We start from the raw sequence: 26,405 nt of genomic DNA, 5'->3' as shown, positions 1-26,405 counted from the left end.
AGATTTTAAAATAGAATAGCCTAAAACCATCCCGAAAACCAAGTGAAGTTTCCCTAAAATATAAAACTTAATCGGTTAAGTAGTTATGGAAATCTTAAGCTACAGACAAATAAACAACATTATTACTTTGTATAATATCTTAAGGGAAAATACACTGGACGATACATTTATATCCCACATCCCAAATTATAAACAAAATTACCCATTCTTTAAGTAAAATTTATTGGCGGAAAAAAACCAACCAATCATAATCTAATAAAAGTACCCAGTCCCAAAGATTTGAACAAATGAAAAATAGGTTTTAAAACTTTGGCTATCATTGGTATTTATAATCCAATATCCCCTCCCTCCCTGGAACCTATAAAAGAAATAAAACTACTTACTTAAAGGTGGTTCTTCAAAAACTTGAATCTGTGCTGGTTTGTGGTCCTCCTGCCTACAATGATGATCATGCGAGTATATCACTAACATTACATTCTTCACAAAACATAAGGGATACAGGAATTAGTAGTTGAGCTAACAATTATAGTTTCGGGAAAATCAAAGTTTGTTCTTTGGAATGAAGTAATCAACGTTTTAAAATTAGGTAGAATTTAGGATTTTTTATCCTACGAAGCACATCTGAACATAACATGAACTAACAATAAATGACGATTGAAAATAATATTAGACCAGGAACATTTAAAGCTTCATATTTTTTTGGTGCGTTACAAGCTTTTAGGCAGTAGCTTACCAGGGAGTGTAAAAATTGGAGACGGATTATAAACAATGGAAGGCCTTTCTGCCAAATTTGAATGTTGACAACCCTAACCACACGCGTATGCTTTAAGGATAAAAAATTCTACTGATTGTTTTTTTTGCTGTCTAGAGCAATTCAAATGCTGATAACAACCTTATCTATACAAGATTCTAATCTTCTACGCAATTATAATATCTACATAATGAATTTTAACCCTTAGGCTTTCTTTTCTGAGAAAACTTTCTTATATAAAAGTGCTTCTAATAGACTATGGACATAATCATTGCCAACTACTGCTTCCTGAATCCCTGATAAAAAGGTCTCCTGTTCATGAAAGAACTCTCCAAAACAACTTGAACCAAGGGAATTCGAGTTCCAGGTAAATATATCAGACTACTAAATTTAAAACTTCAAATTAAAAGATTATTTAAGAAACTTAGGAGGCAAATTTTGCTGTGTCCCACTGATTAAAAGGCGAAGTAAACTTCTACATAGAGTTATGATTTTAAAATAAAAAAAATTTAAAAATAGAATATTAAGTGTTTTCTTAGTCAAAACAATGGATTTAAGAACCAATTGACATAAAAGAAACAATAAAATCTATAAATATCTAAATATCCTTCGGTTATTTACAAAGAAACCATTTTTTATTTGTACTAACTAAAGGGTTTGTTTTTAAAGAGTGAGTAAATCTTGTTTTTACCTGTGCTGCAAAAAAACAAATATAAGGGAAAATAAACGTTACAAATAAATGTTTTGCGCAAGTTTCACTAGAAAAACACTTCTATGAATGTTGATTCTCGTGTATTTTATTGAGAATCATTCGTAAAAACACGCTGATAAATGGATATCCATAAATAGAAATAAGCAGGGGTATGATCTAGTAATTTATTTAAAGGGGGAGGCGGATGTGCCACTTTTTGAAAGCAAAAGTAAAACGTGCATGATCTCAGCCCATAAAAGAGTTACAGCTCTAAAATTCGGCCCTGCAGTTGCTTTGGTGGAGAACAATATGGAACTATGAAGAAAAGGCGCCGAATTTTTTTTTGCCTTTTCTCGCCATAATAGATAATTTTCAATCATCTGAGATAAAACTTTTTTTTTTCAAAAATATTTCGCTTATATAATTTTACTTGACACTTGTAAGATTTTACACTTTTTTTTAATTGACATTTTTGAAATATTACAAGTGTCACGTCAAAATATAAGGGAAATTTTTATGAGAAAAAAGTTTATCTCAGATGATTGAGAACTGTCTAATTTGGCGAAAAAAGGCAAACATATTCGGTGGGAAACGGCGGTTTCGACGCCTTTTCTTCACAGTTTCATATTGTTCTCCACAAAAGCAACTGCTGTGTTGAATTTTAGAGCTGTAACTCTTTTATGGGCTGAGATCATGCACGTTTTACTTTTGGTTTCAAAAAGTGGCACATTCGCCTCCCCCTTTAAATAAATTACTAGATCATACCCCTGCTTATTTCTATTTACGGATATCAATTTATTAGCGTGTTTTTACGAATGATTCTCAATAAAATACACAAGAATTAACATGCATAGAAGTGTTTTTCTAGTGAAAATTATGAAAAGTTGGATGTAATGCTGACTCAAACTTAGTTTGGAGTTATTAAAAAGTAGAAGCTAAAACATTGAATCTCCCCAATGATTTTTAGAAGTAAAACTGAACTATTTTAATAAAAACAATACTGTACACTTATACTGCTTGGGTCGGCTTAATGGCTTATTTAGATAAGTTAAAAGAAGTAATGGCACATTTAAAAGAGTCATATCTATTCCTTTTTAAAAGGATACAAAACAAAAAAAATTAAATAAAATATATGCAAAACTTCCTATCATATTTAGCAAGTAGGTACAACATAAAAAAGGCGATTTTATCAAGTAATACCTAGTGAAGTGTACAATGTAAATTAGGTACTATTTTTTTTTATCTTTTATAAACGGATGGACATATCCTAATTATCAAAAATTAACAAATTGACGCTAATCAAAGCCTTCAATGTTATGGTACATAAAATATTATGGACACTGATGATCTTATTAATTACATCTATGAATTAAGTTGTGTTTCTATCTCTAGACTTTGTATACATACCTGGTGGGTGCATAGGAAACAGCTGGATTAAGAACTAGAAGGATTGTAATACAAAGGATCCCACACAGGATTAATCCGGTAAGAAATCCAGACAGCCATCCAGGAAACAGCCCTAAACATAATGTTGCTTGAAAAAATCTTTTTGTTGCTTGTTAAACTTTTTAATAAGCTGAAATCTTGGGGAGGAAGGGCAAACCCTAGGCTAACAACTTAATAGATGCTATCACCTGGAGATAATACAAAGCTTCCCAGAAAAGAACTATTTAGGAATAACCAGGACCAGAACTTTATACCTGTAAAGTTTATAACAGCCAGTATGAGAACTATAACAGTATTAACTAGGACCAGAACTTTATACCTGTAAAGTTTATAACAGCCAGTATGAGAACTATAACAAGATTAACTAGGACCAGAACTTTATACCTGTAAAGTTTATAACAGCCAGTATGAGAACTATAACAAGATTAACTAGGACCAGAACTTTATGCCTGTAAATTTTATAACAGCCAGTATGAGAACTATAACAAGATTAACTAGGACCAGAACTTCATACCTGTAAAGTTTATTACAGCCAGGATGAGAACTATTCAGGAATAACCGGGACCAGAACTTTATACCTGTGAAGTTAATGACAGCCAGTATGAGAACTATAACAATATTAACAAGGACCAGAACTTTATACCTATAAAGTTAATGACAGCCAGTATGAGAACTATAATAGTATTAACTAGGACCAGAATTTTATACCTGTGAAGTTTATAACAGCCAGTATGAGAACTATAACAGGATTAATTAGGACCAGAACTTTATACCCGTAAAGTTTATAACAGCCAGTATGAGAACTATAACAGGATTAACTAAGACCAAAACTTTAAACCTGTAAAGTTTATAACAGCCAGTATGAGAACTATAACAGGATTAACTAAGACCAAAACTTTTTACCTGTAAAGTTTATAACAGCCAGTATAAGAACTATAACAAGATTAACTAGGACCAGAACTTTAAACCTGTAAAGTTTATAACAGCCAGTATGAGAACTATAACAGGATTAACTAGGACCAAAACTTTTTACCTGTAAAGTTTATTACAGCCAATATGAGAACTATAACAGGATTAACTAAGACCAAAACTTTTTACCTGTAAAGTTTATAACAGCCAGTATGAGAACTATAACAAGATTAACTAGGACCAGAACTTTAAACCTGTAAAGTTTATAACAGCCAGTATGAGAACTATAACAGGATTAACTAAGACCAAAACTTTATACCTGTAAAGTTTATAACAGCCAGTATGAGAACTATAACAGGATTAACTAAGACCAAAACTTTATACCTATAAAGTTTATAACAGCTAGTATGAGAACTATAACAAGATTAACTAGGACCAGAACTTTATACCTGTAAAGTTTATAACAGCCAGTATGAGAACTATAACAGGATTAACTAGGACCAGAACTTTATACCTGTAAAGTTTATAACAGCTAGTATGAGAACTATAACAGGATTGACAAGGACTGGAACTTTATGAACTCGACACCCTCCATCAACAGACGCCTTGCTTGCATTTTTGGCCTCGCCTGAATAAAATATATTAAAAAGACGGTCATATTATAAAAGTAATTAGACATTTAAGATCTCGCTAAATACTGAATTGACGGATGAAATCTTTATTTTAGGTAGGTAAGGTTTTTTAGGCTATTTTATTCAAAGTCTTAGGCTCTTTTCCTACTCCTAAAAGTATTTAAAGAATATACAAAATATTTCATGTTAACCTAAAGAATTCTAGGGGACGAAGACATGGGTATCGTTTATAAGCACTGACTTAGCATGTCACGGAATATACATTATACATAGACTATATACAATATATATATATATAATTTAAACATTCAATGATAATCCTATATAACCAGAGAAAAACTTAAATTGGATAAGTTAAGTTGGAATTAGCAAATACTTAAAAAAAAATTCTAATTGAATTGGAATGTTTATATAAATAAACTTTTAACAAGTAATTACTCAAACAAATTATACAACAAACTGCTTATAAAACATTAGATTTTATGATAAGTGTAAGGATTAGAAATCCAGCAAATCAATTATAAAACAAATTTTCTTAACATTAATGAATCAATACCCACCTTACTAGTAATAAAAAAACCCATGGCTAATCGCAGAATATCACACAAATCCAAATTGAGTGAATAAGCTGAATAAGTATCAATTTTAGGTTCGTGGTATCTCTATAAGTTTATGCCTTCCTCTTTTAGTTTTACTCTATGTCTGATATACTGATATATCCTCAAAATATTTAATTTCCAAACAAAAAAGGAGGAAAGGGAGCCATTAGTAGAAAGTAAGTGAAGAATATAATCAGCTGCTATCACACTCCTTTTTACTATAAGCTTACCTTTCATATAACCATATTGATTAATATCATAATCAGAGTTCCAGGTATATTCTTCCTCTTCAGCTTCTACTGCAGATTCATCCACTGCCAAATCCTAAATAGATATGCAATGAAATATAATAATTTTTTTTAAAAAGGTTCTTCAGTTAATAGTGCATAGCAAGTACTGAAACCCCCTCCCCCCATTTCAATCTTTTTTATTTCAAAATGAAAATAATATATGTGGGTATTTTATTTCTTTTGGGACTTCCCTGTACTATACCCAATATATCTTAACCTGACCCGACCTTAAGTAATATCCACTTATTTACAATTAAGTCATAAAAAGACAAAAACTAAATGTATAAAAGAGTTTGCATTAAATTTCTCCATTGTATCGCATAATCAAATATTAAACTTCCCTCTGCTTTACTTCATTAATCACTTCTTATTGTTAGTAGCGAAGCTACTCTATAATGACTTTGTTTGTTCGTCAGTCCGTAATGCTATGGGGGAACATACGATTTACTTAACCGCTATTAAAGCTAGACCTTTGATTTTTCTTGAAAACAATTTTAGCATTATTGAGCATATTTAAGTATATACCATCCATGGCTGTCCAACTGCTTTTAAGCCGCTTTTAGTTTTAAATGGATAGATGTATCTAGCTTTTTATTTTAGTATAAGGAAAATAACGATAAACACAGAAGTAACAATATAAATACGTTAACAAAATGATTTTTTTCATCCAATATTAAATTAAAATCTAAACGCAACTCAAAATCAAATGAAAATAATCATATAATAACTACTTTCTAATTTTAATAATTTGTTCACTTTCAAGAAGAATAAAATCACCTTATTTAAAATTTCAAATAACGTAAGAAACATTTTTTAACTACATGAGTCAAACTCAATTTCCCTACTACACCAAAATTTTTACTTACATGGTCTTATGGTAACAGAAAAAATTGCATAATGTAAGGAAAATAACCCCATGCGGCCGAAATAAAACTTTTTTATAAAAATTCTTAAGTTTGCATGTAAGACTTTTCTATTTTGTGTAAAATATGGAATTTTTCTATAATTATGGTCTGTTCGTCAAAGGAAGTACGCCTTTTTTACTTTTTATTTGCTACGTATCGCCATACTCTAAAAATCAGGGCAAAACCATTTTTTACAGCGAGGCTTATGATAAAAAATGCCACTTAATACGTATTTAATTAGAGGATTCTACCATAGCTCATAGGAGACATTGTTTCAGTAGAAAAAAAGTTGTAAAATTGCCTAAAACCATCTCATTACTTATATTAACCTTCCCTGAAAATCCAAGCCCAATCGGAACAGCAAATTCCGATATAATAGGCTTAAAGTATACAATCACTACTATTTTGTATAGTAGGCGTTTGTTTGTTCGTTCGTTCGTCTTATTTGTCGATCTTTGGATATTTTTTATCCTTGTTTTATTATGTTAAGAAAAACTTTCTAAATTTAAGTTTTCTTTATAAAAGCTCCAAATTAAGATATTATTTGATCTCAAATAAGACGTATATCATTTTGTATAAAATGATTATCGTTCTTAGAGGGTAAAATTTGTGAAATTGTAAAATTTTCCGGGAGAAAAATTTTGGGGCAATTATTGAATACGTTTCTAAGGAGTCAGTCTCGAGTACAGTCTTATAATTATGAGCCATGGCTTTGGTAATTCTAGTTTATACACATACAGTTTAGTGGTTATCAAACTATTATACGAAAAAAAATAATAGCTAATAAAACCTTTGGCGTGGAAAGGAAGTCAATAAGTTAGATTAGAATTTTTAAGCCTCAATTTTTTAAGAAAAGAAATCTTTTTTAAAATAAGGCATCGCTGTTAAGACTTTTTATATATTTTTACATCTAAAACATACTAATCAAATGAAATAATTTAAAGATTTAAGAAATAATAATACCAGCACACTGTGTTCCAGAAATCCCGAAAAATGACAAAAAATCATAGTGTGTATATTTGAAAATTTTGATGAAATTTTATTTAAATAACAATAAGTATACATATATCTTTTAAAATAATGGTGAAAAATACTTATAATAGGGGTTTTACACAAGGGGCGTCAATTGGGGGGTGTAAATATAGTCTAATAAGCACATTTAAGAAGCTGTAACTTCCATTGTTTTTGAGCTACATTGACGGGAATCATATCAAAAGATATTGCACAACCCAATTGACAATGTTTGTTAACCCTTAACAGTCTCGAGGGAGGGCACCCCCCCCCCCCCCCTTCTGTTATTTTCTATCTCATTTTCTGTGTGTGAAAGATAAAGAGCTATAACTGAGTGACTTGTTTCAAATGAGTACGACACATAACTGAGAGTTGAATATCTCCATCCTGACGGGCACAGGATGCTAGGATACCTGGCAGGATCATACAGGTAAAGAGCAAAAAATTTTTTTATGGCTTAAACTTAGCATTTCATCTTACCAAAATAATAAAATATCCTATATTACTACAATCCAATATGAAGTACAGGTGTTCAAGTCAATTTTTGGTTCCAGGTATGATCCTGGAGGTCCTGATCCTGCAGGTCTCCAGAAATCTTTAATTAGCTCCTGTTACCTCAATTTTTGACTTAGAGACTTCACATTTTAAACTTAAGCTATTCTAACAATAATACAGGACCAACTAAAATTTCATGAAAATCTGCCGCCGTTTTCCCGCCAACCGCCGCCGCTGAAATTTATATTTTGAGATTTCTAATACAAAGTTTACATACAGATGAACAATTTCTTACTCATTTTCTGTGTGTATATTTAAGCAGGAAAGGAGGGAACAATGGGCTGATTATTATGCTAGTCCACAAAGTTTTATAATAGTGTTTTCTTATTCAACTTTTGGGACTTTTATTGAATTTGATTGGTTGAATTATTAGTTGAGTGTCCAAACATTTTAACAACTAATTGTAATTTATAGAAGGGGCAATTTTGTGTATTATCATTGGGGATGTACATTAATTTATCAGCCATTGTCTTATCCCTTTAGATCATAGATATGTAAGACTTTAAATTTTAATTTCATTTTACTTTAAATGGAAACAGATTCTATCTTAATCAACATAAATTCTACTCTTCTTTGTTAATAAGTATGAAAGAACCTTTTGTGAAAGGTTGCTCATTAAAAGGGTAAAGAGAGTAGATAATGTTAAACATATAAAATCAGAATATTTTTTGTTGATCAAGGAAAACACATACTAATTTTTAGACTTCTAGCTTTAATTGGATCCAAGATTGATATAAATCGAGTAACCCCCCCCCCCCCCCAATTAAAAAGGTATGATAGTTCAAATAAGAGCTAAGATATTAATGGATAATCTTTTATTCGATTTTAAACCTTTTCTTTACTTTAAGTTTAATTGAATAGAGATTTTAAATAATAAGAAATATAAATTACTTATATGTCTTAAAAAATTGTTATTTTTTTGGTAGACCCTAGTTACTTAAGAGCTTAAAAAAGCAAACTTCGCAAGATTTCGGAAGATTAGGCTAAGGTTCTATGATATTATTAGTTCTAATTTACTCATACAAGAGTATTTTCTTGCAATCCTTTGCCATTTTTAGTTCTGGTCCCAAACGTAAAATTTTCATTTCAAAAAAATTGTTTATCTTACAAGAAATGGGTATGTCTAGAAAAGTACCTACAATTACAACAAAAAATGGAGATTTGACTTCTTTTAAAGGCTAAACGTATAAATTATTAAATACTGATTCCAAAAATATATAATACCCAAAAATAGCTTTAAAAAATAAAGGGTCCACACTAATTTGAAATGTAGTTTAGTTGATCGAAAAAATAGTTGTTTACTATGATGAAAAGGAACTTAATTCCAAACCTCTGGTGTAATTACACATCAAATTCTTATTTTTCATAGTAAAGAGCTCATTCTTTCGGCTTTATTTCCAAAAACTTGTGTATATTACTAAACAATTGTTTAAAAGTGTAGTTTCCAAAATGTAAAAATCGATTTTTTGTCACTGTCAGGAACATAGTGCAGCATAATAGAAATAGGAGAGAAGAACTATAGTGTGAACCCCTTTTTCGTAAATCTGACAAAGGAACTCCTCCAGCTGACAAAAAACTTTAAAATTTTTGGAGTATATAATTTCTAGAAAGCTAACTTTATATTAAGGAATTCAACAATTCATAGCTAACTTATTAAAGGATTTGTAATATGCTTTACACTATACTAGAAAATAAATTTTAACATGATATAATTTACGTGAGAAAAGCTTTATCTTAAGAAATGCGACTATTTACAGCTGACTCTTTATATGAACAAAATGAAAAAAATATGCCCTTTCCCTTTCCCATATGTGTACAGTGTATACACAGTACAACGCTAGGTCCTGTTGAAAACGTAACGAACGTACTGTTGTATTGCTATTTGTTGTTATTTTATTTTTATATAATTTATTTCGAGGTAAACATGAAACAAACTATAAATTTATGTATTTTAAATGTTTATAATAGATACGAATTACGAATTAAAGATTATAAATCATGTACATTTGAAGTCCGAGATATTATTTTTTTGTTTTAATAGAAACTCAAGAAAAAAATATGATTTTATTAACTTAAATTCATAAAGGGATTTTTATTATTTTACAATGATTGCAATAGATGAAGCATATTTATTATTAATGCACAGATAAAACATAGATGTGAAACAACAATATGAAGGCAGTACTTCATGTGATGGACTTGATTCGAGTAAAAGTTGAAAGAACAGCTCTAATTAACTCTAATAAAAAATCTAGAAAACTTCAGTTTAATTCAACCAATGAGATTTCATGTATGCTCCGATGCGATTCATTTATTGGCTCAATCAGACATTCCCTCTCTTTCTTAGTACCTTTATTTGCAGCATATACAATAACAGAATTAATCAGCAAAACTACTTTCATCTCTTAAGTGATTTTTAAAGTATGTAAAACAAATTTTTTTTGGTTATTTTACAAAAACAATAGTTTAGGCATTTGTACTGATAAATTATGATATAATTGATGCACATTACAAACAACCATGGTTGCAACTTAGTTTCTAATATTGCTTAAAAGATATCCATTTATTTAAAATAAGTAAGTTTTATTAGTTTGTTTATCCTTTAATATCTCGCTATCCATATTACCGATTAATCCATTTCTAATGTTTTATCCATGTACTAGCGTCTACGCACCTAGAAGCACATGGGATACTTTAAGTGGGGGGGGGGGGGGGGGTCAACCCACCACTTTAAATTATTTTTTAAAGAAATTTTTTTTGAGGGTGGCAATACCTTCCCTACAAAATAGATAAAACCATTATCTGGACCTGTAATAAGCTTCACTGTAAAGGAAAACCATATCGGTTAGGCGGTAAGCGAGATCGTTCGCCACAGACAAAAAATCTTATTACTTACTAGAATAATTATATCTTTAATTCAGAGAAATTTACAAGGGGAGTGCGCGAAGCACACCACGCACCAGAAAATTTCGACACCCCTTCAGCCAAAATCGAGGGGGGTGAATTACAGACAACAAGAATGGTGTTTTTTTGGGGGGGTCAGGGTGGTCAATACACCCCCCTTGGTATCCTTGTCAAATGTTTGTAACACCAACATTAAGTTTAAGGGGTGTGTGACTTTTTCTTTCACCCTGATACTCTCCTAGGTGTAAAGGGTTGTGGATTTACCCCCCTTCTGCACACCTCTGCTTTTATTTAATTATCCCTTTAAAACAACCTTCGTTAAAATAATCCTACCTCGTCAAGTTTATGTTTACCATCCTCTGTGGAGAGAGATGGAGGACCAAGGTTTGAATCCGCGCCTTGTGGATATCCACCCTCTATCATGAGGTCGGCCACGCCACATTCAGCTGGAAGTGCCTGAAAAGAAGAATTATTTTTTAGATTTTCCCTCTAATGAAATAAAAGCGACTACGCCTCCAGCATCTATGGGGATCTGTATTTCTAGGAGGAAGGGAGGCAGAAATATAGCCTAAATCCATCCAAATGTCGTTTGAGCATTAAGCAAAGGTTCAACAAAAAAGAAATAGACTAAAACCATCCCAAGACCTATTTAAAGTTTTACTGAAACGGAAAAATCATAAACGGAGACAGACTAGTTCTACTATGTTTAAAAAAAAGTAATATCTTTAGCATTTCAAAGGGTAGGTAAGCTATACAGAAATCGAATAATAGTTACGTATCGTATTTTCGTATTATTGATCATGCTGGAATGGGTATTCAAAATATTCTGGCAAAGTGTGATCACATGACAGAACTTCATCTTTCCGCGGATATAGAATGTACAATTATAAGATTAAAACCAGTTTTTTTAACCCCTAGGTGCCGTAAGCACGGGCTAAAAAAACTGGTTTTAATCTTATGAATGTACATTTTTATATTCGTAGAAAGCTGGATATAATACGATGCTAGACAAAGTTTTTTCGTATGGATGAGAACCGGTTCCTATCCACCGGATTCGAATGAATACGAGAAAATACAAACTTTGTCGTATTTCTATTATCACTATATTGACTCGAACCCATACTGGAAAAGAACTTACATTGTTTTCAGAGGGTGCTTGTTTGAAGCTTTTCATGACAAAATTTCTGAGTGATCTTTTGGGAGTTTCAGCGGAGGCTGGCGGCTTCACAGGAGTACCTGGCTTGCTGGAAGGAGCACTGGTCTTGTTTGGGGAGTTTGATCCTTAAACATAGTTTAACCCTAGTACTAAAATCACGTCTTTTTAAAATTTAGAATGTAGAACTTAGAAAATGGTGGTAGAACCGCTAAAAACATCCGATAACTAACATTAAATTTTTTGATAATCATTACTGAAAGATTTCGGTTTCGGTGGCAATAAGAGTTGATATGCCGTTTCTTCACGGCTCAAGATTGTACATAAAATAATATCAACACAACTGTGTTACTCTTTAATAGGCGAAGTTCTTTTGTGTCGATATTACAAAATGTCTTTTCTACCCTCTGTGTGTGTGTGTGTATGAACCTTTCCTAAAGAATGATATTGTGCTGCAGACAAATAACCCTAACTACTTTATATTATAAAATTCACAAAAGCAACAGCTAGACAAACAAATAAAACTCAAGACTCCAGAAAAAAAATATATCTTAACCTTATATTAGAGTGTAAAAATCTTAACCACAAAATCTAACAAAAGATAGAAAATTATTTTTACAGGACAAACTTACAATCGATTGACGAACAAACAAAAAGACAAAAAAGTCTTTAATTTTCATAGACAAATACCCTGTTACTTTTATAAAAAGTATAAAAATAGACTAACCTGTTCTATCAAGAAAAGAAATTCCAAATCGCTTCCTAACTTTAGTAGGTGTGTCCATAGACGGAGTAAGATTGATATTATCATCTGCTGAAATTTCGTTCCCGGATTTTTCTTTACTCGTCCCCGCATTTTCTTGGGACCAATCTTAATTTTAATTCACATTTTCAATTAATTATCTTTAACCATAGCACAAATGCACTTACTGACCTCTAGCGGAACTTAAAAGATATTTTTGTGAGTGTTTTTTTTCTATGGGCTCCCTCACCAAAATAATAAACCCTTCCTGGACCTATAAGAAGAATCATATCGGTTCAGCAAGATCCTACGCTAAGATATACATACATCCTATTACTGTTACATCAAGCCAATAATATATCAAACAGTGATATCATTTTGTAGTATGGTTGGAGGCAAAATAGTTTTTATGTTTTTTAAATACCTGTTGATTCAAAATCAAATATTTGTGATTGAGGTCTCTTTTTCACATTCTCTGTGTCTTCCTGTCAAAAAATAAAAAATATTTAATCATAGAGCCAATTCTAATTTTATAAATGTAAAACTAAAAAAATAGGGAGAGAGGATATTAGACTGTAAATTAAACTGAACCATGTCAAGATAAGAAAGAGATTCTGACATTTTGGCTTAAAAAACTTTGAAGGGTCTATTTTGATTTATGATTGGTCTGTGGAAAGTAACAGTGCCCTAGCATTCCCATCCATTTTCAAGGGATAGTTTTGTTAAGTATTATTAATAGGGGGTACATTAATTTTTTAACCTGTTGGTTTCCGATGTTAATATCCGACAGAGAATGACTAAGGCCCGGCTCCCTCAGAGTAGCAGACTCCTCACTCGTTGCTTGTATGTTAATAGCATTGGTGGGGGTGTTCTCGCCCATGGATGAGAAGGGTGTAGAACCTGCAAGCCCCGCAGACGGAGGTGTTGAATCTTTGGCACTGCTGCTAGAGGGAGTGGAGGATTTGGTAAACCTTCCTTTGACCTAAAATAGGAGTTCATGGGTGGGGTGCACCCAATTCTACAACTAGCAAAGTCACTGTTCTTTTGACCAAAAGTGTTTTTTTTTGTCAATTTCATTATTGGGTGCATTATTATCAATATTATTAAGGTTTTGATAAAATTTATATTTTATACAATATTTAATCAATACAATTGTTAAAAAACTAAGTCATTTATCCATTTACACTCACAAAAAAATGGGCCAAATTTAAATTTTGAGAAGAATTGCAAAAAGAAAATTTTAGCTTAAATAATTCCATCCCATTTTGTTTTGGATAAAACCTTGTTAGAAGACACTTCATTTATTGTAAAATTTGGAACCTTTAATTTTTAGATACAAATTTGCTTGTATGTAAAAGTTTAAAAATCTTACCTGATGATACCAGGAACCAGAAACCTCCGTCCTATTTTCTGTCTGACCACAGTTACCTCCACTCCCTTTAAAATATTTTAAACATCACTATTTTCATAAATAGAAGATTTTCTTACTTTTGTTTTATGGTAACAATGCCAATAAGCAAATATTTTTTTATATTTTGATTAAAACAATCGATTGTAGCAAAAAACTTAGAACATACGCTAGTTTTCTGGGAAGTAAGAAGTTTAAATCTTGGCCATAGCCACGTCATAACTTAAGATTTAGAAATTACCAACGTCACCTGCTAAGTAAGAAGCGCATAAACAGTTGCATAAAGGAAATAAACAAAAATTTTAGTATAGATGTAACTTTGTAAGTTCCTTTAGAAACCTAATTTCAAGGTCTTGCTAAATCCACCAAAAAACTATCTATTTTTATTTGAAAAAAAATTTAATTACCTGTCCCAATCTTAAAATTTGGTTTAGCGCTGTCATCTGATGAAACACTTGCAGTGGCTGGCAAGGATATGGCATCTGAGCTTGATCTTAAAGTACTGATGCTATTGTCATGGCTGATCTTTGAGGAGGTGTCGGGTGCTATTCTGGCAAAGGCGCAAAGTAATCTCTCCTAAAATTTAAGTGTTCTGTTTATCAGGAAAAAAGATGACATTGGAATGTAAATTTGGTACTCTTGTCCCCAAAGTTTTATATCAAAGTTATCTGATTTGTTAGCTAAAAACTTTGGGCACTTTTGATAAGTTACTTCCAAGCTAGAAGTGGCTTAACTTTTCAACCATAGAACGTCAAATAAAATTATCTTTTAAAGCCGAAAAAATGGTCAATCTAGTGAGGGGGGGGGGGATGTCCTAATGCATCCATCTCGTCACAAATGGCACTTGGAATCCGAATTTCGTAATGAAACTTTCAAATGATGATGTATTGAAACTAAACTTCTAGAGTAGCTTTGTTATTAAATATTTCTACCAAAAACTAGATACCTTCATTGGGGATGGAGCAGAGGGTGTGTTCAGGTCATGAAAAATCTAATAAAAAACATAAGTTAAGCCATATGTCAATCAACATTCATACCCTTAAAAAGGTAATATTTATTTTATATGAAAAGGTGCTTTCACACCATGTGCCTCTTGAACACTAATACTTCCCCTCCTATAGTTTAGATAAATTGAAAAGGGGTGTGGTGGATATTTTAAAGTAAAAAGTATAGAAATTAAAAAAAAACTAAAATGCAATAACTGTATTTTTCTTCTTCTCGTATTTTCAAAAAGTAGCATATCCCCTCAACCCCCTCTACTTTTGATCACTTTTGTTAACAATTGCGCAACATTTACGAACTAGATTATATTGTTTTAGCTTATGTTTACCTCTGGAGAAGAATTAACAATGGTAGCTCCTTCGCCTCCACTAATGGCCTGTTTTGATGGAATTATTTAAATATATTCTAAGTAGTATGGGGGGTGGGTCGTTTGTTTGTTAGGTCCGATTAGGTTATGTTATACTGGATGTTAGGTATCCCGCAGGATTAGGGCATAAGAAAAAACAAATCCTTTTCTGGTAAAAAAAAACTACCATAACAGATATAAAGGATCTTGGACAAAGTAGCTTCGGACAAAGTAGCTTCAGGACAAAGTAGCTTCAGGACAAAGTAGCTTCAGGACAAAGTAGCTTCGGACAAAGTAGCTTCGGACAAAGTAGCTTCCGCTGTTAATAAAGGTCATGGCCACAGCGCTCGGCCCCCTGGCTTGCCTAGCCGCGGGCGCTCGGCCCCCTAGCCTATAACCTAACCTAACCTAACCTAAGAATTGTAAAAACATCATTTTAGAAATTGTAAAAACAATATTAAAAATTGTAAAAATCTACCAACCACTTTTTGTGAAATCCACGAAATTCCAACCCACCTATGTATTAACATTTGTGGATATTTTACTTTAATAAATGTTCTGAGGCTAACATAGGTTAGGTTAGGTTATAGGCTAGGGGGCTGAGCGCCCGCGGCTAGGCAGGCCAGGGGGCCGAGCGCTGCGGCCATGACCTTTATTACTATTGGAGACTATTTTTCTTACTATAAGTAAATGTCCTGAAGCTACTTTGTCCTGAAGCTACTTTGTCCGAAGCTACTTTGTCCGAAGCTACTTTGCCCGAAGCTACTTTGTCCAAGATCCGATATAAATCTATTTTGAAAATTTTGAGGGGGGTTGTTGTTGTTGTTGATATTCTTATCTTAGACTGCAAGTTATCAAGCAATTTAATTTGATTATTTTTTTTGTAAAGAAGGTGTATCAACTTTTTTTTTATAGCTAGCCAGTTCTTTTAGTAAGTAGTAGATGTAAAATTTTTCATAGAATTCAGATATGCAATCGTTTTTTTTGTAGACCTCTTATTTTTTAAGTAATTTAAGTTTAAAAAAAAAAAATTAAGTCGATTTTAAGGTACTAAAATGCAACAAAAAAAAAGAAAGAAAATGGCCATTATGAACAAAAATAGTAAGATCTTTAATTTGACACCTTACTTTTTCAATTCTGTCAGGTAATTATTGAAAAAATCGATTTTTTTTAACCCACGAGAATAAAAACTCTGAACTTAATTTTATCATTTCACAGGTAAAAAAATATGGGTTCATATATACCTTTAGAATCAGAAAAATATTACGAATCCATTGTAAACAAAATTGAAAAAAAAGTTTACAATATAGTATATAAACTACAATAAAAGGAATTATATGAAAATATCATATTATATTGTACAGGCAACGTCTTAATTCTTGAATTGAGTATAAAAATGGGAAGGGGGTAAAGAGGGGGTAAAAAAGGGAAGACGATAGTGTTGCCTGAACAAAAAATATAATTGGCCATTAATTTATTTTTTTACTTTTTTTCAATTTTGCTTACAATGGATTCGTAATATTTTTCTGATTCTAAAGGTATATATGAACCCATGTTTTTTATGTCTGTTTGAGAAAATATTTAGGTCTAAAGTTTTTATTAAACCGAGGTTAAAAATATAGATTTTTTCAATAATTACTCAACAGAATTTTAAAAGTAAGGTGTCAAATTAAAGATTTTACTATTTTTGTTCTTACTGGCCATTTTCTTCTTTTATTTTGTTGCGTTTTAGTACCTTAAAACCGACTTAATTATTTTTTTAAAAAACTTAAATTACTTAAAAAATAAGAGGTCTACAAAAAAACCGATTGCATATCTGAATTCTATGAAAAATTTTACATCTACTACTTACTAAAAGAACCGGCTAGCTATAAAAAAAAGTTGATACACCTTCTTTGAATATTTTAGAAGAAAATAAAATAAGCTAAGACTTGGTTTGGGGTTACTAACAACAAGCGTTGGGTGAAATATTGTCATGTACACTAATGCATGTACACTTTCAGGCCACCAAATCACTGGAGAAGAACAACGGGTTGCCTGCGGCTCACTGCGGCAGACATTCTAATTTCGCGGTTGCAAATAGCAAATAAAGATTTTCATTTTTCAGACCGCTTAATTATAATGTCTGCCGGCTCTTTAGAGAACTAAGCTGTCCAGATTTAACAAGCAGGTACAGCTTAATTCTCTATAAAATACACTTAGATTAACCCTTTCTCCTTTTCCCACTAATAAATATTGTAAAAAACAACTGGGGGGAGAATAGGACATTAGTATAGGCTGGGTGAAGCTAGGTTTCAGCCACCTGACCAAATCTATAACATGTTTTGTTTAGGAATAACATCAAGACATTCTACAATAATTCCAGAATAATTCCATTGATGCCCTGAGGCCCCGCCTGAAACCCTAACCGTCACTCCCGTCCTGGCCCCCCTGCACCCTTTGGATAACCTCTAAAGATTCTTGTGGTAACTTTAATCACCCCTGCGTTGCAGATACAGGTAGTTTATATTAGCTAAAGCTGCTCTATAACTATCCAGTCTGTAAGTCTCAAACATCTCGGGGGATACAGCATCCTTCCCAGACAAAAATGAAAATTTAAGGTGGGGGTTGAAAGAAATTATTCATAACAGTTCAATATCTTTATCCTGATTTTCTATTATCAATGTAAATAAAGTTCATTAAAATTTTTATTTCAGTTTAAATAATTCATTCCTGAGTAACAACTCCTGAGCTGTCGAGTTCGACAACCCTTATTGTTGATGTTGCTACGGCATCCGCCTCGGAGTAGGAACTGCTCAGCTGCCCGGCAAAGCTGGTGGGCCGGTCAGGACCGGCATACGGGACCGCTGATGACCGGTCAGGACCGGAGTATGACCGAGACAGACCCTGGTCATCTTGACTAGTTGAACTGGTTTCTGGGACTGGTCTTCCTTCAGATTTGCCAGGTCTTAACTCTAAGATTATAAAATATATGAAAAATAACAACGCACTTTTAAAAGATGTTGTAATCTAAAAGCTTTTCAATGACAGTCGACGCGATGTATTTCAATTATTGGTATTTAAAAAAAATTGATAAGGATTCTTTCACACAAAGTGCAAAGTCCAAGTCGTTACAGAAAGCAGAAAACAATTTGCTAGCAGACGAAAAAGGTTCCAATCACTAGATCTAGGTAATTGTCTGGTTTATACAATACATCTATGATTATACATTTATTGAATAGAATATGTAACACCATCGACATAAGAAAAAGTTAAATAGAATCCACAACAAAAGTATCTTGTTATTTATAAAACAAATTCCAGTATTTTATTTCTCGATTTCAAACATAGCAACTTAAAATGAGAAAAGGTAAACAACTCTTTAATTAACAAGGACACTTTTTTCCACCTGTGAGTGAAATATTAGAAATTATTGTAGGATTGTAAAGGGGGGAGGGGGGGGGGCGGTTAATGCAACCATCTCGTAATCAATGCGCAAATGGCACTTAGACTGGCGGCTCAGCCGTTAAGACGGTTTTTGACAATTTTTGAATGATAAGTTTTTTTTACATTATTCGTCGTTAAAAATGGTACTCTTGGCACTTTATAGCTTCTACCAGCCTTTTTAGTCGATTCTAGCTGGTACTAGAATAAAAAAAAAACTTTATTGGTATTATTATCTATAATTTTGCCAACTTTTTATTCGATTTAGGGAAAATAGACCTACCAAGGATTACTCATACCAAATTTCATCCTGAAATTCGGATTCTAAGTGCCATTTGCGCATTGATTACGAGATGGTTGCATTACCCCCCCCCCCCCCCACTTATTGAATAAATTAGGAATATATGTAATATCAAAGATATGTCAAGAATAAAAGCAGCAAATGTGTAAAACTTGTAAAGTATCTTTGCAAACAAAATATATTTTTAACATACGACATGCATAAAATAAACTTAAATTAAGTAGACTTTAGTGGAAAAGGCACCTACCTCTTAAATAAACAAACTTTTGGAATCTTATAACATTACAAGAAGGCATTTTTTTATTGTTTTTAATTACTTGGTACTACTTTATAAGTTTTTTAAAATGACAATCGTTGTCAAGTAAATGGCTTCATTTTCACAGATTTAGGTTTATACTCTAATTTAGTACAAAAATATCTTATGTAAAACGTGCTGAAAATCATTTTAACATTGATTTGTCTAAAATGTAACTAGAACTGAAGAAAAAGACTTAAATATTCCCAAAAAGAAACACATATGTAAAGGTAGTGCTACATAAAAACAAGACAAAACAAAAATAGAGAAGAAAAATGGAATTAAATAACAAAAAAAAATTAATAGACGTCACAATATTTTTAACATTTTTAATGATGGATCATTTATACAAGAACGTCCAAGCTTTTTATTTGGTTGAGGGCAGGGTAGGTTAATTAGCCCTCATCCCAAAAAAATTGCTTAAATTTTTTTAGGTTTGACAGTTTTTTGAGCTGGGTGTGTTGTTTGAACCCCTCTCCATTACATGGAAATTTTATAATCGCATATTTGGTGAGAACGTAACCACACCATAACTAGGAATTGACATCTTAATATAATTAATATTAATCGTCTTTACACAAAATTACAAAACTTACGAGTTTTGATTACATTTTAATGTAACATCTTTGGTTTTAAATAGAAAATTCTTATTTTGTGGGCGATATCTCTTGTTCTCTGCCATAAAATTGGCATTAACCTTGCCTTATCTGGGCCTATAAGAAGCTTCACTGCAAAAGAGAACAATTAGCGAGCTTCTTTGTAAAAAAAAACTGAAGAACAGACATACAGACATCCTGTTACTTTTATAAAAGGATTAACCTCAATTTTAATAAATAATTCTTTTCGTAAGAACATTAATAATAATCTTAAATTAGCTTGCAAGGAATTAGAATATGATCTAGTTTAATCTAGAAATATAAATATTTTTCTCGCCATATTATAATCATTAGTTATATCACATGATCTTTACGCATTCATGTTATAATCGATTATTTTTCTATAAATATATTTAATTTGCAATATTTTTTTATAAAAAAATTCGCAAACCTGTAAAATGCAGATTTAACCATCGTACTTTATCAATAATGAAGGATTTATAAAGAGTAATCATGTTCATAGATAATTTAGCACATCTTTAAATAAATCAACAGGATGTCTGTCTGTCTTTAACTTAAAAAGGGGCCAAATATAGAACTAAGATTACGTTCTATTTTAAAACAAATTAATATTTTGAGAAATAGCTACTCTGCAATTAATTTTGTTCAAAATTATGTACAAAAAATAATCCTTATAATGAAGTAAAAGGACCTTTGTCTGTTTGTACCAAACGATCTCTTTAACCGCTGAACCGATCAGGTTCTCCTTTACAGTGTAGCTTCTCATGTGCCCTGGGAAGGTTTATAACAACCTATTTTGGGGGAGGGTACAATCATCCTCTCAAGAGAAGTCGTACAAGAACAAAATGCCCCCATCCCCCCCAAAAAATGTCTTCACTTTTCCTTTTAAATCTTAGGGTCAAGCGGGGCATTAACCGGTAAGGGGCATTACCGGTAATTTTTTACCCACCTTCAAAAAATGACATTTTTCTCCATGTTCTAATCGACTGACAGAAAAAAAAACATAAAACCAAATTTGTTCCTTATTAAATTGCCTACAAAAAAGTAAAAAATTAAATTTTTGTGAGATGAATTTTAAGGGTACTTTTTGGGTCTCAAAGTCGGACAAAAATTTTTTTTTTCCAAAATTTTTTTCACTTAGGTGTATAAAGATCGACCTACACAAAAATTGGTAAGACCTAGAACTGATCCGTAAAAACCTTTTGAACTAAGAATTGCCCGCTCTTTCCAAATCCGTTGAGAGCTTAAATGTAGAGTTAATATTTTTTTCAAAAATGACCAAAATCGCGCGGATTATTTTTCGGTAACGTTGAAAAAAAATTCAAATTCGATTTTTAAGATCAATTTTCAGGTTTTCTTTGGTAAAATCTAAAATTCAATATGGGCTTTTTAAGAATTAGGCCAAAAAGTGAATAGAACAGGTTTTTTTTATATAAAAAAATTTTAATTTTATTTTTTAAGAAAATTGTAGTGAAAAAAGAATCGAAATTTCTCGTCTTTAAAAAAAAATTATTTTTGAGATAGAAGGAATAGTCCGATCTTTATGAAAATTTTTGTGGATAATCCCTATAACCTATACTAATTATGATTATTTATGTTTGACTGGCCGTTTGGCCGTTTTTCATCGATTTTTTTTAGGTTGAAAAGACGTTACTCACAATGCCCCACCGTGGGGCATTTATCGGTAATTTCTTTGAGTCCAATTATGACAAACTTCTAAAAGTCCTAGGATAACGTCCTATTAGGACCTGATAGTCCTTTAAGTAAGCTTTCTAATGGTCTTGGTCCCATTTAAAAATATTAATATTTACCCCATTTTTTTTTCAAAAAAAAGAAAAAATTACCGGTAATGCCTCTAAGTGAAAGTGGGATTGTCGACTTCACCCCTCCTTCAAGTGCCCCTAAGAGCCTCTAACAGCAAGTGTTAATAAAAAGTATTTAAAGTATAGAAGTTCCAAAACTAGCTAGTTCTTTTTAAATAGATCATATGTGAATATTTTTTATAAAATATGGAAAAAACTTTTCTTGTTAGTAGCAAAGATACTCTAGAATTAATTTTGTCTAGCTGTCTGGGGGGAAATGAGATTTACTCTGCTGGTAGGTATTTAAATAGATATCTGAAAATTTTGGTGAAAATTCCCTGTACCAATGAGCATCCAATTTATAATTTACTTAGTTCGTCGGTCTATGTATCATGCTTCAAAAGATATACTTATTTATGTAAAGGTTTTGTGGCATTTAGGTATGAAATATCAAATATGCTCTCTGTTTTCATTTTTTTAATGCCAACTAATCAACTGCAATGTTCGTCATCCTTGTTTTAATGTGGCGCCATGAAAGTGTACTACATTATGTTTCTTCATAAGTGCTTGCTAATAAATTATTAAAGTTAAAAATAAGTAATATTGCTTTTTAAACAAGAATATTTGAACGTATTAGTGATAAAAAATACAGAAAGGCATCATCCGCTCGTAATAATATGCAATTTTCTAGCAACCATTTTATGATAAGAAATAAATATAATAATATCCAATAAAAAGCCAACTATTTGATTGAACAAACTTAGTTCCTTAGTTCCTATACAATACAATTTTTATCATAAAGGTTTAAAATACCTTAAGGTAGTTTAAGTCAAAAGGTTTTTATTTGCAAAAGCAAAATTTTAAAAGCTTTGAATATTATTTCGAGCCTAGACTGTTTCAGAATTAAAGAAGTAATTTTCATAAATAGCCTAAAGCAATCCCAATACATTTTTATTTAAGAAGTTTTCCTGAAAATCATAACCCAATTGGACCAGCCATTTCGGATATATTTTGCTTTAAGGAAAGGCTTACTTCGTAAATTAAAGTTCGTCTGTTAGTCCCTTGAGACTTACATTTAGTTAATAAGTTTTACTAAATGTTAAGCTGTTTTATTTATTTCAATTTAAGCAAAAATGAGACGAACACATAGTTTTCTTACATTTTATAATATTATATAAAAATCACCTAACAAGTATAACATCTAAAATAGCGAAGCCAAAAAATCATGGATGGAAAAACGGACAAAGTGAGTTATAGAGCAGATATTCAGTGGCCATAGAAAGAAAAAATCTGAGATTATTCAAAATTAGGATATCAATTCACGTCTTCTTAGCATGAGTGACAGAACGACGGACAAAGTAATTTGTATCCCGGATGCTATTTGATAAGGGGCGTCTTAACCAAAAATCAGAAATCTATCTGCAATAGCAGCCCTAAAAATCACATTTCTCTCATAGCGTTACGGACTGACAAAGTGAATTATAGAGGAGCTTAACTACTAAAAATAGAGTTGAGATCAAGGACGTATAAAGTGTGTTACTAACTACATCAATAAACAAATAAATGCGTTAAAAAGAAGAAATAAACAAAAACAAGTTATAATTTTCCTCTTTTTAGTCAGAATGAGACAATGGCTTATAAATTGATGTATATCCTAAAAGATGATACACAAAATTAGCCCTTTTGAAGATTAGCTCAACTTAATGAACCTACCAATCAAATTCAATAGAAAACGTTATTATAAAACATTGGGTACTAGTGTAATGTTTTAAACAGCCCATTGTCCCCTCCATCCCTGATTTTTAGTAGCATTGCTGATCTACTTATTAAGCCTCTCTTTGGTCTATTACAATTTTTAAGAATAATTTTAATTGTCTGTTCTTCTCTAAAGATCTCAAGAACTGCAGGGAAAAAAGGTTATATTTGACATCTTTTCTATTTACATAAGATTTGAAATTCTATTTCAACTTTTTTAAGGGGTGGATTTCTTCTAAATTGTAAAGTAAAAATGACAGGGTATTATAATGTTAAACCAAGCAGTTACTAAATTAAGCAAAAATAATGCCAAAATATAATAGGTACACTAGCGGATGAGTACCTAGCATCTGAGGACTATTCATTTAGAGGAAAGAGATAACAAGCCTTTAACCATTCCGGGACCTATGTTGACCGAAACTTATTTCTTTATATAATAGGATATTAAATATTCCCTGAAAAGCACAACCTTGTCAAATCAGCGGTTACTATGTACAATTAAAAGCTTTTAATGTTCATTTACTACAATACATTATATACATTACAAACAATTCCATACTGTATTTTTAGTTTTAAACACAAGACAGGAATTGTAACAATCAAATGCACATTTTACTAAAACAAAGATGACAATATCCATAAAAGGGAAGCTCTGAAACGGTAGGACTAACAAACACTAACACTTGTAGAATGTCAGAACTGAAAAAGCAGAATATAAATACCTACTCACAGTTTAAAGATATAAGGAATCACCATGCCAAGTTTAAACTTGATAGGACAATTCTAACATGCCTTAATTAACCATAAGTTCCATAAGTTACGGACAGACAGGCGTGCGGACGAACGGAAGGATCGACCCTAAACAGCTGAGCCTTTAAAAATAGATACATAACAAAAAACTATATTTAAATTTTTGAAAATGTTAGTGTATTTTATACACTGTGTTATTTATATTCATTATACAGAAATTAAACAAAACACAGCAAGCAAGCTAACAAACAAACAAAAAATTCCAAAGATCATAGTACTTTATAGTTAGTTAGTATCTTTTATATCTATAATACAAAGTAGAACGATGTCTGTCTGTTTGTTTGTGTGTCTGTCTGTCTGTTTGTAGCGAAGGATCTCGCTAACCACTGAACCGATCGGGTTCTCCTTTACAGGGTAGATTCTCATATGTCCCTGGAAGGTTTTTAACTATTTTGGGGGAGGGTACCACCACCCTCCCTAGAGAAATTAAATTTTTTTAAAATTTCTCAATTTTAGAAAGAGAGTTCAACGAAAAACAAACATCAAACGTAAATTTTTTTACTTTTTCTTTTAAAATCTAAAATAAGAAATTGAATTATTAAATTCGACTCTCTCCTCCTCAAGTGCCCCTAGAGGCCTCTAGGGGCGTAGCCGCTAGTACATTATATGACATTAAATGTATGTCCCAGTATTTTTACAAAAACAATTAAATTCAAAACAAAACAAACACAAAAAAAGCAAGCACAACACACACATTAGCCTACCCTTATCCATTTGAGGTACATCCTCCAAAAAATCATCGAAAACCTCCACCAAATTGTCTGCGGATTTTCGGAATTTGAACTTGGGCAGGACTATTGTGTTGCTGGGGGTGGATTCAGCCCCACCCCCCTCGCTTGATGTTGAGCCCTTGCGGACCCCTGTTAACAAATTAGGAATTTTGTAGGAGATTATTTGATCAGAAAATATTACAAAATGGAAGTCAGGAATTTTTTTTTATTGGACAAAACAGATAAAGCCCTAAAATTTTATATTAAAAAAAAATTAAATTTTGTTTGTAAATGATTTTTATGTAACATGAACAGGCCGATCCAAAGACTTACACAGTAGATTTACTTAGTATTTATTAATCGCATCGTATTATAGACAGATTTCTGCGGATATTAAAATGACAATCTATAAAATAAAAACCAGTTTTGTTAGACCCGAAGGGCCGAATCTGGTATTAATATTATAATTTATGAAATTATTTGGAATACTGTGCTATACATGTTTTTTAAGTATGGCTGAGAACCGGCAATAATACGACGGACTTTCATCGGTTTGGAAGCCATACTGGAGAATTTCTTACCTTTGAGTCTATCCAGGCTAAATCTGCTCATATTTGATAGTTTCTTTCCAGAAGGAAATGTAAATTTGTTGACTATAAAAGTTTTGTATTTCTAAATTTTAATATTTGGTGTTTGCAGGGTTTCTTGGGGGTCACAATATCACAGAAGAACGCAGAAATTTCACTAATCAATAAATCAAATAAAATGCTGATATAATTGAAGTGTAATTGAGCGAATTTGTTGCTTAATATATATTAAAGTAATCTTTTTAATCCGGAGATGGCACTATTTAAAAACAAGGATGACAACATCTTAACTCTAACGCACTGACAAAGTGGAGTGTATACCTGGACTAGCTGGATATAAAAACAGCTACACCAAACCAAAAATATAAAAAGGTTTTAGGGGTTAAAACCAGGGATTTCAAGGATATAAAACATTGAAGGATAACATTATACACATACCTTATGAACATAAATAAAATTACCCTTTCTAAGTTTCTGTAAATTAAAATCATTAGTTAAAAAATTTGAAACCATCTAAATTCAATATAAGTAACCAATGTTTCTGAGCAAACGAATAAAATAACGTTGTTTATTTAAGTTTGGGAACCAGTGTAATATTATAATATACAGTGCAGTAAATATCCCCTCCCTCCCTGTGTATAACCTAACAACAATTTTAACAAGCATTTTAGATTTCCTGCTTTTACTAACTTGTTGAAATTCATCTTACTATTACCAACTTAGGTTGGGAATAGATCATGTAATACACACTCCATTATTAT

The 26,405-nt window shown here is 31.7% G+C and overlaps 1 protein-coding gene across 4 annotated transcripts in view; it reads right to left on the bottom strand.

Moving 5' to 3' along the window:
- LOC145329375 (uncharacterized) overlaps positions 1 to 26,397 on the bottom strand; it is a 70,512-nt gene extending 44,115 nt beyond the window's left edge. The window contains exons 1-18 of one of the 4 annotated variants that reach the window (XM_080173462.1): positions 26,335 to 26,397; positions 25,639 to 25,801; positions 25,052 to 25,207; positions 18,060 to 18,298; positions 15,327 to 15,377; positions 14,943 to 14,987; positions 14,404 to 14,572; positions 13,961 to 14,025; positions 13,349 to 13,570; positions 13,013 to 13,073; positions 12,574 to 12,717; positions 11,832 to 11,974; positions 11,027 to 11,149; positions 5,259 to 5,352; positions 4,312 to 4,425; positions 2,850 to 2,961; positions 1,050 to 1,135; positions 384 to 479 (exon numbers count right to left, since the gene is read on the bottom strand). In XM_080173462.1, coding sequence (XP_080029588.1) covers positions 384 to 479; positions 1,050 to 1,135; positions 2,850 to 2,961; positions 4,312 to 4,425; positions 5,259 to 5,352; positions 11,027 to 11,149; positions 11,832 to 11,974; positions 12,574 to 12,717; positions 13,013 to 13,073; positions 13,349 to 13,570; positions 13,961 to 14,025; positions 14,404 to 14,572; positions 14,943 to 14,987; positions 15,327 to 15,377; positions 18,060 to 18,298; positions 25,052 to 25,207; positions 25,639 to 25,669 — 1,951 coding nt within the window. In that variant the 5' untranslated portion in view covers positions 25,670 to 25,801; positions 26,335 to 26,397. Of the gene's footprint in view, positions 1 to 383; positions 480 to 1,049; positions 1,136 to 2,849; positions 2,962 to 4,311; positions 4,426 to 5,258; positions 5,353 to 11,026; positions 11,150 to 11,831; positions 11,975 to 12,573; positions 12,718 to 13,012; positions 13,074 to 13,348; positions 13,571 to 13,960; positions 14,026 to 14,403; positions 14,573 to 14,942; positions 14,988 to 15,326; positions 15,378 to 18,059; positions 18,299 to 19,315; positions 20,054 to 25,051; positions 25,208 to 25,638; positions 25,802 to 26,334 lie in introns of those variants that run through there. The other 3 variants (XM_080173465.1, XM_080173463.1, XM_080173464.1) reach the window with 3 other exon arrangements.
- Positions 26,398 to 26,405: the final 8 nt, after the last annotated feature.

The sequence above is a fragment of the Acartia tonsa genome, chromosome 10, assembly GCF_053477335.1.
Source record: "Acartia tonsa isolate MP-2025a chromosome 10, ASM5347733v1, whole genome shotgun sequence".
Lineage (NCBI taxonomy): Eukaryota > Metazoa > Arthropoda > Copepoda > Calanoida > Acartiidae > Acartia > Acartia tonsa.
Note: the sequence above shows the minus strand (reverse complement) of the source record. Positions and strands in the feature narration are given on the sequence as shown.